Source organism: Myotis daubentonii, chromosome 4, assembly GCF_963259705.1.
Source record: "Myotis daubentonii chromosome 4, mMyoDau2.1, whole genome shotgun sequence".
Taxonomy (NCBI): Eukaryota; Metazoa; Chordata; class Mammalia; order Chiroptera; family Vespertilionidae; genus Myotis; species Myotis daubentonii.
The window spans coordinates 32702500-32714903 of record NC_081843.1 but is presented as its reverse complement, the minus strand read 5'-3'; the positions used below and the strand labels follow the sequence as shown (position 1 = coordinate 32714903).

General features: G+C 41.2%; 1 protein-coding gene across 8 annotated transcripts in view; it reads left to right on the top strand.

Moving 5' to 3' along the window:
- Window positions 1-12404, top strand: part of GTF2I (general transcription factor IIi) — a 128226-nt gene that overhangs the window by 47770 nt on the left and 68052 nt on the right. For all 8 annotated transcript variants that reach the window (XM_059693424.1, XM_059693423.1, XM_059693428.1 and 5 more), the window contains 2 exons: window positions 2292-2346; window positions 2804-2847. In XM_059693424.1, coding sequence (XP_059549407.1) covers window positions 2292-2346; window positions 2804-2847 — 99 coding nt within the window. The remainder of the gene's footprint in view (window positions 1-2291; window positions 2347-2803; window positions 2848-12404) is intronic.

Below are 12404 nucleotides of genomic sequence, written 5' to 3'. Positions count from 1 at the left end.
GGTCCCCTGCCCAGGCCTGACACCTCTGCCGGAGGTCTCAGGCCTGGTCAAGGGGCCCATCCGGTGATTGGTGATCGGAGGGTGATGAGGGTCAACTCCTCTGGCCGAGGCATCAGGCCTGGGCAGGGGGCTGAGCCGGGGATTGGGGGGATATGATGGTCCCCTTGCCCAGGCCTGAAGCCTGGGTCAGAGGCATTAGGCTTGGGCGGGGGGTGGAGCAAGCGATCAGAGGGAGATGGGGGTCCCCTGCCCAGGCATGATTCCTGGGCCAGAGGCCTCAGGCCTGGGTGGGGGCCAGAGCCAGTGATCGGGGGGAGATGGGGGTCCCCTGTCCAAGCCTGACACCTCTGGCGGAGGCATCAGGCCTGGGCAAGGGGCCGATCAGGCGATCGGAGGGTGATGGGGATCTACGCCTCTGGCCGAGGCATCAGGCCTGGGCAAGGGGCAGAGCCAGCAATCGGAGGGGTCTGGGGGTCCCCTGCCCAGGCCTGATGCCTGGGCCACAGGCATCAGGCCTGGGCGGGGGCCAGAACCAGTGATGGGGGGAAATGAGGGTCCCCTGCCCAGGCTTGACGCCTCTGTCAGAGGCGTCAGGCCTGGGCAAGGGGCCGATCCTGCGATTGGAGGGTGATGGGGGTCAACGCCTGAGGGCTCCCAGTATGTGAGAGGGGGCAGGCTGGGCTGAGGGACACCGCGCCCCCCCCCCCCCACACCCAGTGCACGAATTTCGTGCACCGGGCCCCTAGTATATATATATTTCCCCCTCCCACAATGTAATTAATAAAGTACTGTTGAGGGTATTACAGATATTCCTTTTTCCTTTCCCTTCCCTCTTACCCCACTCCACCATGTTCCCACCCCAACCCAGACCTTCACCAACCTATTGTCTGTATCCATAGGTAATGCATATATGCATATAAGATTTTTGGTTAATCTCTTCCTGCCCCCACCTTCCCCTGAGATTTGTCAGTTTGTTCCATGTTTTCATGCCTCTGATTCTATTTTATTCATCAGTTTCTTTTGTTCATTAGATTTCTTGTTCATTTATTTTGATTTTTAGATTCAACTGTTGATATGTATTTATTGCCATTTTATTGTTCATATTTTTTATTTTTTCTCTTCCTCTTTCCTTCATTTCCTGTATTACTGGTTTGGTGACGATGAACTCTTTTTTAGCTTTTTCTTGTTTTTACCTGACTTTTAATTCTACATGATAGATTTGCTGGATAGAATAATCTTCAATGTATGTCTTTGTTATTCATTATTTTGAATATTTCTTGCCACTCCCTTCTGGCCTACAAAGTTTCTGTTGAGAAATCAGCTGACAGTCTTATGGGCTCTCCCTTGTAAGTCACTACCTGCTTTTCTCTTGCTGCTTTTAAGATTCTCTCTTTGTCTTTAAACCTTGGCATTTTAATTACGATATGTCTTGATGTACTTCCTTTACTTCTTTAGTTGTAGGACATTCAGCCAGTTCTGAATGATGGTGGTTCTGTATTTTAGTTGTAGTTTTGATGTTGTTGTAAGAGGTGGCAAGTACCAGCGTTTATCGACACTGCCATCCTGGGCATACATACATTTTCGTTCTCTTTGGTAAATATATAATGTTTGAATGCTTAGCTCATATGGTAGTTTTACATTAAACTTTTAAAGAAACTGCCAGACTTTTTTTTGCATAATTTGTTTCATTCTCACAAGCAGTATATAAGGCTACATTTTCATCAGTATTTGAAGCAGTCAGTCTTTTTCATTCTTTTTTTTTTTTAACTTAAAGTTCACAGTGTTAAAATGTACAATTCGTTGGGTTTTAGTATATTTACAAGATGTACAGCTATCACTGCTATAGAAAACCAGAACATCTTCATCACTCTTAAAAGAAACCATGTACTTGTCGGCAGTCCCTTTTTTTTCAGTTCTTCAGAGCCAGATATACACTTAATAGAAATCTTTATCTTTTATACATCAGTAGTCTTATTCTCATTATTAGAGTAATAGTATATTGCTGTATTTGTTTCATTCATTGATAAAAATAAGATTATTTTTATTAAAGGGAGGCTGCTGTGGGTGAGGGGATAAAAACTGTTAGATGATTGTCATCCCTAATTATCTTCCTTATAAAGGAGAACAAAGGACACTTCTATAAGCTAAAGCAATATTCAGTCTAGTATGACCCAGAGCTGTGAACTCGCCCTTTCCCACTGCATTCTATATTTAGGTCCCTTGGGAATATTAGTCATATTTAAAGTGTTGGAAGAACCTAAATCTAATTTTTTTTTTTTTTGTATATATAGGTGGTCGAGTGATGGGAACAGATGCTGAAAGGTCAATGCTATCTCCAGGTGGAAGGTAAAACATTTCACCAAGTTTTAGTTTTTAGATTATTGAGGTATTAGAATATTAAAAAGGCCCATGTCACACATCTTAAAGTTTAATATGCAGTTGAATCACTTGGGGATCCTGTGAAAATAGCAGCTTTTGACTTACTAGTTCTGAATGACAGTAGTAACTGGGGGAAACTGATGTGATAGTAAGGCCTTATAGTAAAGTGGAATTTGAAAGTTAATTGCTACTCCATATTTTTTTAATTATCCCCCCCCCAAAAAAAATTCGATTGGTATTAAAATACTAAATTCAGTTGGCAAGTCATGTTTATGCAAGAAATAAAAATGTAAATTTTAAAGTTGAGCCTTTTTTTTTCAGCTTGGTCAGGTGGGTGATTTTATACGGAGATCCAGTGCATTTGAATGCTGTGTGAGTGGCCCTCACCAGTTATAGCTTCATCAGAGTTTCCTTTTCCTTTCAGTTGTGGCCCCATCAAAGTGAAAACTGAACCCACAGAAGATTCTGGTATGTACTAGTGCTTTTCTTTTTCTTTTCTTTTTTTCTTTTAATAGTGGTAGGTTTTTATTTAATTTTAATTTTTTAAAATATATTTTTATTGATTTCAGAGAAGAAGAGAGAGGGAGAGAGAGATAGAAACATCAATGATGAGAGAGAATCATTGATTGGCTGCCTCCTGCATGCCCCCCACTGGGGATGAAGCTTGCAACCCAGGCATGTGTCCTTGACTGGAATTGAACCCGGGTCCCTTCAGTCCACAGGCTGACACTCTATCCAGTGAGCCAAACCAACCAAGGCTGTACTACTGCTTTTAAAAATAATTATGAAATTTAAGTAAGAAAGCCTTCAATTTAGTAGGTTATATTTTGACTCATTACTTACTGTTTTGATGAGAAGTAGACAAATTTATTTCAGTGGTGACATTTGTTATCATATGATACAAAACCTTAAAAGATAACGTGTTTGATAAATAGTAACTAGTAATTTGTTGCTAATTACACATTTGTAGACAAAATTTATTAATAGTTTTTTCCCAGTTATAGAGGAATAATAGTGTAAAATGTCAGCTAATTCTATTGTCCTTTTTACAAAACTCAATATAATACTCTCTTATTCTCCTTTTCTCTTTGCACACCCATTTTCTACTTAGCAAGGAAACTTTTAAGTCTAATCTTTGTTTTGTTATTTGATTCCTTATTTTTAAATGTTATGTTTATAATGTTATTTCATATAGGTTTTGTTGGATAGCTTTATTGAGATATAATTTATATGCCATAGAATTTACCTATCTTAAGTATATAATTCAATGATGTTGTGTAAGTATACAAAGTTTTGTAATGTTCACTACAATCTACTTTTAGAACATTTCCATCACTGCTTCTAGAAACCTAGTTCCAATTTTCAGTCACTCCCTATACCCACCACTATTATAGACATTTAATACAGGTGAAATCAAATAACACATTATTTTTTACATTTTGCTTCTTTTTAAAAAAATATTTTTATTGATTTCAGAGAGGGAGAGAGAGATAGAAACATCAATGATGAGAGAGAATCATTGATCGGCTGCCTACTGCACTCCCCCTACTAGGGATCGAGCCTGCACCCTGGGCATGTGCCCTTGACCTGAATCAAACCTGGGACCATTCAGTCCACAGGCCGTTGCTCTATCCACTGAACCAAACCAGCTAGGGCACATTTTGCTTCTTTTACTCTGTATCGTGTTTTGAGGCTCATCTTTAAAACATGTTGTAGTGTGTTTAAGTAGTTCAGACCTGAACGTTATTCCATTGTATGGATATTCTACCTTTTTAGAATCCTTGGACTGTTTGGTAGACATCTGAGTTGTTTCCACTTTTGGGTTGTTTTGACTACCACTGCTATGTACATCCACATATGTGTCTTTGTATGGAAATATATCTTCATTTCTCTTGGGTAGATACCTAGGAATGAATTGCTGTTTTATGGTAATTCTATTCTTAATTTGAGCTATTGACAAACTGTTTTACCAAGTGGCTGCACCCTTTTTTTATGTTCTTAGCAGCAGTGTATGAGGGTTTCAGTTTCTCCATATCTTGGTTAGCACTTGTTGTTCTCTGTCTTTTTTTATTATAGTTGTCCTAGTGGGTTTTTCTTTCTTTTCTTTTTTTGCTTTTAAATAGACATTTTATTTTTAGTGCCGTTTTAGTTTCACAGTAAAATTGGATAGAAAGTACAGAGTGTTCCTATATACTTTATTTATATATTTTTTTGTTGATTTCAGAGAGGAAGGGAGAGGGAGAGAGAGATAGAAACATCAATGATGAAAATCATTGATCGGCTGCCTCCTACATGCCCGAGCTCAAAACCTGGGCATGTGCCGTTGGCCGGAATCAAACTCAGGACCCTTCAGTCTGCAGGCTGATGCTCTGTCCAATGAGCCAAACCGGCTATACTTTCTACCTCCACACATGCTCTGCCTCCCCTGGTATTAGCAGCCCACCTCGGAATGGTAAATTTGTGCACATTGATGAACCTACTTTGACACATCATGATCTCCCAAAGGCCATATCTATTTTTAAATTGGATTGTTTGTTTTCTTGCCTTTTTTTTGGGGGGGGGGGGTCAATGGTTTCCTTTGAAGCCTAAAGGTTTAAAATTTTGGTGCAACCTAGTTTTCCGTGTGTGTGTGTGTGTGTGTGTGTGTGTGTGTGTGTGTGTACTGTTTTCTCAGCACCATTTATTTTTTAAAATATATTTTTATTGATTTCAGAGAGCAAGGGAGAGGGAGAGAGAGAAACATCAATGATGAGAATCATTGAACGGCTGCGTCCTGCACACCCCCTAATGGGGATCGAGCCCACGACCTGGGCATGTGCCCTTGACCGGAATCGAACCTGGGACCCTTCAGTCCACAGGCCAACGCTCTACCAACTGAGCCAAACCAGCTAGGGCTCAGCACCATTTATTGAAAAGATTTCCTTTCTTCTGTGATTGCCTGTGCTTTGTCAAAGATCAGTTAGCTACATTTGCTTTCATTTCTATTCCCTTGAACTCTAGTACTTATTTTTATGACAATACCACATTGTATTTTATGTAGTTTAAAGTTTGGTTTTGTTGCCTATGAATATAGGGAAAATGAGGATATCATTATTATACTGTTTACTTTTAATCCTTCTTTCCTTTTCCCACTTTTACTATATAGTTTAAATGTTGTTTTTGAAATTTTTTTGTTAATTCTCACCCAAGGATATTTTTTCCATTGATTTTTAGAGACTGGAAGGGTGGGTGGTGGCAGGGTGGGGTAGAGAGAGAGAGAAACAAGCATGGATGTGAGAGAGACACATTGATTGGTTGCATCCTGCATGCTCCCTGCCGGGGTAGGGATACCCAGGTACGTGCTCTTGACCAGGAACCCATAATCCTTCGGTGTGTGAGCCACATCGGCAGGGTTATAGTTAAAATGATTTTTACTGTTTAAGTACTTTCAGATCTGAGTGTGAACTGTGAAATTTTACTTAATGTTTGCTTTCTTGCAATGTTCCATTTCTAGGGCACAAGTGTTTTTGCTTATTTAAAGAGGACATAGCTCTTCCTAACTTGATTATAAATTTTATTTTTACAATTTTTTCTTATCCTGCTTTTATGATAAAACTCAGAATGAAAGCAATTTCATCTTTTAAAAATAATACATAATTTTAAAAGATCATCTATATATATATAAACCCAGTGACCGGAATGGCAGAACAACCGTTGGCTATGACGTGTACTGTGGCAGCCAACCAGCCTGATCTGGGCCCTGATCACCCCCCACCCCCCCACCAGCCAGTCCGGCCCCCAACTCCCCGATTGGGGGTGGGGCCGGCCATCCAACTTCTGCGGTCCCTGCCCCCCGCCTGTTGGGCCCCCATCAGGGCCAGTCAGCTGAACCCCTCCCATGTACAAATTCATACACCAGGTTTCTAGTCTATATATTTGAAAGCCTAAGCGACTGAATGACCAGTTGACTGGTTGGTATGACGTGCACTGACCACCAGAGGGCAGAGGCTCAACACAGGAGCTGCCCCTGGTGGTCAGTGAGCTGCCACAGCCAACCTCCCGTGAGTGGCCAACCTTCCACAGTCCCTCCCCCTGGCTGGCCAAACTCCCTCGGTCCCTCCCCCTGGCCAGCCAACCTCCTGCAGTCCCCCCCCCCCGCCCCCCCGCCCTCTGGCCAACCTCCCACGGTCCCTCCCCCTGGCCGGCCAGCCCCTCCAATCGTTCCTGATCACCAGCCAAGCCAAGGGAACCCACCCATGCACAGATTTGTGCACTGGGACTCTATTTGTATGTATTTTACAATTAGCCTCTGATTGGCAAAGAAAAATGGATATTTACAGTATTTCCTTATTAAAGGAATATCTATTTTTAAATCATTGTTGAGAGTATTACAGATGTCCCACCCTCCCTGCTAATACCCCCCCCCCCCCCCTCTGCCTGGTTCCCGCCCTGCCCCAGGCCTTCACCACTTTATTGTCTGTGTCCAGAGGTAATGCATACATGCATGTAAGATCTTTTGTTAATCTCTCTCACCTCCCCTTCCCTCCTCCCCCTTCCCTCTTGCCCTCCTTCCCTCTGAGATTTGTCAGTCTGTTCCATGTTTCCATGCCTCTGGTTCAATTTTATTCATCAGTTCCTTTTTTTTAAAAAATATATTTTATTGATTTTTTTACAGAGAGGAAGGGAGAGGGATAGAGAAACATCCATGAGAGAGAAACATCGATCAGGTGCCTCCTGCACACCCCCTACTGGAGATGTGCCTGCAACCATGGTACATGCCCTTGACCGGAATCGAACCTGGGACTTTTCAGTCCACAGGCCGACGCTCTAGCCACTGAGCCAAACTGGTCAGGGCTCATCAGTTCCTTTTGTTCATTAGATTCTTTGTTCATTTATTTTGATTTTTAAATACAATTGTTGATAGTTATGTATTTATTGCCATTTTATTGTTCATATATTTGATCTTCTTCTCCCTTTCTTCCTCCCCCTCCTCCTCCTCTTATCTCCTCCTCCTTTCTTCTCCTCCTCTTCTTAAAGAATACCCTTCAACATTTCATGTAATATTGGTTTGGTGGTGATACATCATTGGCTGCTACCTACACACCCCTTAGTGGGGATCAAGCCTCCAGCCCAGGTATTTGCCTTGACCAGGAATGGAACCAGCTACGGGACGATTCTCAACAAACTGAGCCACATCAGCCAGGGCCATATTTTTCTATTTTATTCAATGCATTCCAACCCATTATCATTATTATTTATTTTGATTTGCAAATAATCCTTATTCTGGCTATTGGGAGCCACTTCAGGATGTCCTCTGTGTCCATTCCTGATCTTTATGTCATTTGAAAATATCACCATCAGTTGTATAGAACTTTTCATTTTTAATTTCTTTGAAAACAGGGTGGTCAGGGTTTATCTTATTCTTTCTCTTTCATCTGTTTCATAAGAAGCCCCAATTTCTTTTTGAGGACAGTGGTATTAAGGAATCAGTATCTTGGTGCTGGATGTGCTGTTGCAATTGGGATGTCACTGCTTCTAAGTGGACAAGACAAAGCTAGGGAATCTGTGTATGTATGTGTTTACATACATTTACATGTATATTTTTTCAGCCTATAACTTCAGTTTCTCTCTTACCTCTCAGGACTGCTTTTGCTGTGTCCCAGAGATTTTGGGTTGTTGTGTGTTCATTTTCGTTTGTTTCCAGGAAGTTTTTTATTTCTTTCTTGATCCCGTTGGTAACCCATTCATTGTTTAATAACATGCTATTTAGCCTCCATGTGTTTCAATGTTTTTGGGTGTTTTCACTATAGTTGATTTCTAATTTCATCCCACTCTGATCTAAGAAGATGCTTGATATGATTTCAATCTTTTTGAACTTGTAGAGATTTGTTTTGTGTCCTAATTTGTGGTCTATCTTTTGAATGATCCATGCATACTTGAAAAGAATGTATATTCTGCAGCTTTGAGGTGAAATGTTCTATAAATGTCAATTGAATTCATCTGATCCAGTGTGTCCTTTAGAGTCACTGTTTCTTTGTTAATTTTTGTCTGGAAGATCTATCCAGTGAAGTCAGAGGGGTGTTAAAGTATCCTACTATGACTGTATTGTCGATTTCTCCCTTAATGTCCTCTAGAAGTTTTTTATATATATATTTAGGTACTCCTATGTTGGGTGCATATATGTTTATCAGGGTTATATCCTCTTGTTGGATCGATCCCTTTAGTATTTTGTAGTAACCTTTGTTGTCTCTTGTCATGGCCTTTATTTTGAAATACGTTTGTTGGATATGAGTATTGCTACTCTGGCTTTTTTAAAATTTTATCTATTTGCATGGAAAATTTTCTTCCATCCCTTCACTTTTATCCTGTGTGTGTTTTATGTTTTGAGGTGGGACTCTTGTAGACAGCATATAGTTGGGTCATGTTTTTGTATCTGTTCAGCTATGCTGTCTTTTGATTGGAGCATTTAATCCATTTACATTTAAGATGATTATTGATCGGTACTTATTTGTTGCCATTTTAATGCTGTATGCCTAGGTTTTTCTCTCTCTTCTCATTACAGCAATCTCTTTAACATTGCTTGTAATGCTGATTTGGTGGTGATGTACACCTTTATCCTTTTTTGGGGAAACTCTTTATTTGACCTTCTGTTTTGAATGATAGCTTTGCTGGATAGGGTAATCTTGGTTTCAGATCCTTGCTTTCCATTACCTTGAGTACTTCATGCTATTCCCTCTGGCCTGTACAGTTTCTGATGAGTAATCAGGTGTGAGCCTTATGGGAGCTCCTTTGTAGGTAACAGTTTGCTTTTCTTTTGCTGCCTTTAAGAGTCTCTGTTTGTCTTTAATTGTTGGTATTTTAATTATGATGTGTCTGGGCATGGGTCTGTTTGGATTCTTTTTGTTTGGGGTTCTCTGTGCCTCCTGAACTTGTGTGACTTTTTCCTTTACCAGGTTAGGGAAGCTTTCTGCCGTTATTTCTTCAACACATTCTCTATCTCTTTCTCTCTTTCTGCCTCTTCTGACACACCTGCTATTTGAATATTGTTAAGTTTAACATCCCAAAGCTTCCTTAAGATGTCCTTCTATTTTTTAATTGTTTTTTCTTTTTGGTTCTCTGAGTGATTTTTTTTCAACACTGTCTTCTAATTTACTGATTTGATCCTCAACTTCCCCTAATCTGTGTATTCCTTCCAATTTGTCCTTTATTTGTGCTGTGCCATTCTTTATTTATTTTCATAGTTACTGTATCTTTTCTCATGCTGTTGAGCATCTTTACCATCATTATTCTGAACTTTATATCAGATAAATCTTTTTTATTAAATATATTTTATTGATTTCAGAGAGGAAGGGAGAGGGAAAGATAGAAACATCAATGATGAGAGAGAATCGTTGATTGGTTGCCTCCTGCATGCCCCTACTGGAGTTCAAGCCTGCAACCCATCATGTGCCCTTGACTAGAATCAAACCCAGGATTCTTCAGCCGTACGCCAATGCTCTGTCCACTGAGTCATGCTCTTTCAACTGAGTCAAACCAGCTAGGGCACAGATCAATTTCTTATCTCCATTTCATTTATCTCTTCTGGAAAATTCTCTTGTTCTTTCATTTGGGTGTTGTTTCTATGTCTCCTCATTTGGCTGCCTGTTTGGGTTTGTGACTGTGTATTAGGTAGATCTGCTATGCCTCTCAGTCTCTGGTGCAGACAGTGGCAAACACTGTTTCTGTCTAATTAGATTAGGCAAAGACTCAATACCTCCAGAGATCGCCTCTGTCTACGCCAGGGGTGGGCAAACTTTTTGACTCGAGGGCCACAATGGGTTCTTAAACTGGACAGGAGGGCCGGAACAAAAGCATGGATGGAGTGTTTGTGTGAACTAATATAAATTCAAAATAAACATCATTACATAAAAGGGTACGGTCTTTTTTTTCAATAGTTTTATTCATTTCAAACGGGCCAGATCCGGCCCGCGGGCCGTAGTTTGCCCACGGCTGGTCTACGCAGTGGTTCTCAACCTTCCTAATGCTGCGACCCTTTAATACAGTTCCTCATGTTGTAGTGACCCCCAATTTCATTGTTACAAATTGAACATAATTAAAGCATAGTGATTAATCACAAAAACAATATGTAATTATATATGTGTTTTCTGATGGTCTAAGGCAGTGATGGTGAACTTTTTGAGCTCGGCGTGTCAGCATTTTGAAAAACCCTAACTTAACTCTGGTGCCGTGTCACATATAGAAATTTTTTGATATTTGCAACCATAGTAAAACAAAGATTTATATTTTTGATATTTATTTTATATATTTAAATGCCATTTAACAGAGAAAAATCAATCAAAAAAATGAGTTCACATGTCACCTCTGACACACGTGTCATAGGTTCGCCATTACTGGTCTAAGGCGACCCCTGTGAAAGGGTCATTCGACCCACAAAGGGGTCGCGACCCACAGGTTGAGAACCGCTGGTCTACAGACTGATAGGATTCCCTCTTGAATTGCGGCAATCATCCACAGAGGTACTTCGAATTTTTTCTACAGGGTGGGGCAGTTGCTTCTGCCTGGACGCTAATTGTTATTCTCAGTCTCTTATTGGGCCTCAGAAACTTTTTTTTACCGTGGGGCAAGGTATTTTCCAATATGGTGGGTCAGCGGTCTTCACCCCAGGCAAAGCCACCTGTGTAGCAAATGTCTGTGTGAGAAAGATGACCTCTGCACAGGAAGCCAGGGTGTCTGCCTTCTGAGCTCTTACCCCAGGGCCCCTAGTCCTGGCTTCTGCTCACACAGCTCCAGTGCACTCTGCCCTCCCTCTGCCGGAGCACAAGGTGAGTGGCTTCACAGGGAATTTTGTGTGCTGGCACTTTAAGAGGATGCCTTCCAGCCATCTCTCCCTGTCAGATAGCAACCCCACTGCTTTTCCCAGCCGTATGTTATGTGGGTACCCTTCTCAGTTCTGGTGCCTCTGCTGGGCGGCTTAGCTTGGGGATTAGATCCCAGAGTCCTCAGTGGCAACCCCCCACAGCTATCTCTCTGGAACATCAGCTGCCATCTGCAGGTGCCTGGACAGCCCTCTCATACTTTCACCCATCCAATCTTTATGCGGTGTCCACTTCCCATCTTGGTTATCAGAGTTCTCTCCAGCGAGTCTTTCGTTGATTATTTAGGAAGTTTTTCTGTATTTTACTTGTAATTCCTTTTTGGTCCTGGGAGTGTGTCCATGCCGCATTCACTTACTCTGCCGCCATTTTTAATCTCTCCTTGTTCATTTCTTAAAGCTCTTTGAGAGTATTATCTACTCCCGCATATGCAATCATATGATGAAATCTTTCTTTCTTGAAAGCTCCTGTAGTCTAGCCCTGTTAGACTGCTTAGCAAGGGATACTTATTTGTTTTTATTAAACATTTTTTTCAATTACAATTGACATTCAACATTATATTAGTTCACGTGTATAGCATAGTGGTTAGACATTTACATACCTCATGAAGTGATCCTTCCCATAAATAGGTCTAGAACCCTCCTGACAACAGACCTAATTATTACAATACTAGAGACCCCGTGCACGAAATTCTTGCATGGGTAGGCTCCCTAGGCCTGGCCGGCGATCAGGGCCAAATTGGGGCCTTCTGGCTGCTGGCCAGGACCTGCCTTCCCCCGGCTGCTGGCTGCTGGCTGGGGCCTTCCTTTGTTCTGCACCACCCCCTGGTGATTTTATAAAATATAAAATCAATATTTTTATTGATTTCATATCAATAAAAATATATTTAAAAATATTTTTTTTTATTTCAGAGAGGAAGGAAGTGGGGAGAAAGAGATAGAAATATCAATGATGAGAGAATTATTGATTGGCTGCCTCCTGCACACCCCACACTGGGGATCAAGCCCATATCCCGGCATGTGCCCTGACCGGGAATTGAACTGTGACCTCCTGGTTCATAGGTTGATGCTCAATCCCTGAGCTACACCAGCCAGGCCCACTTTGTGCTTTTTATTTTATTTACCTTGTTTACCCTATTTTTGAACAGCACATGGCAGGGCAAAAGTAGGTTTA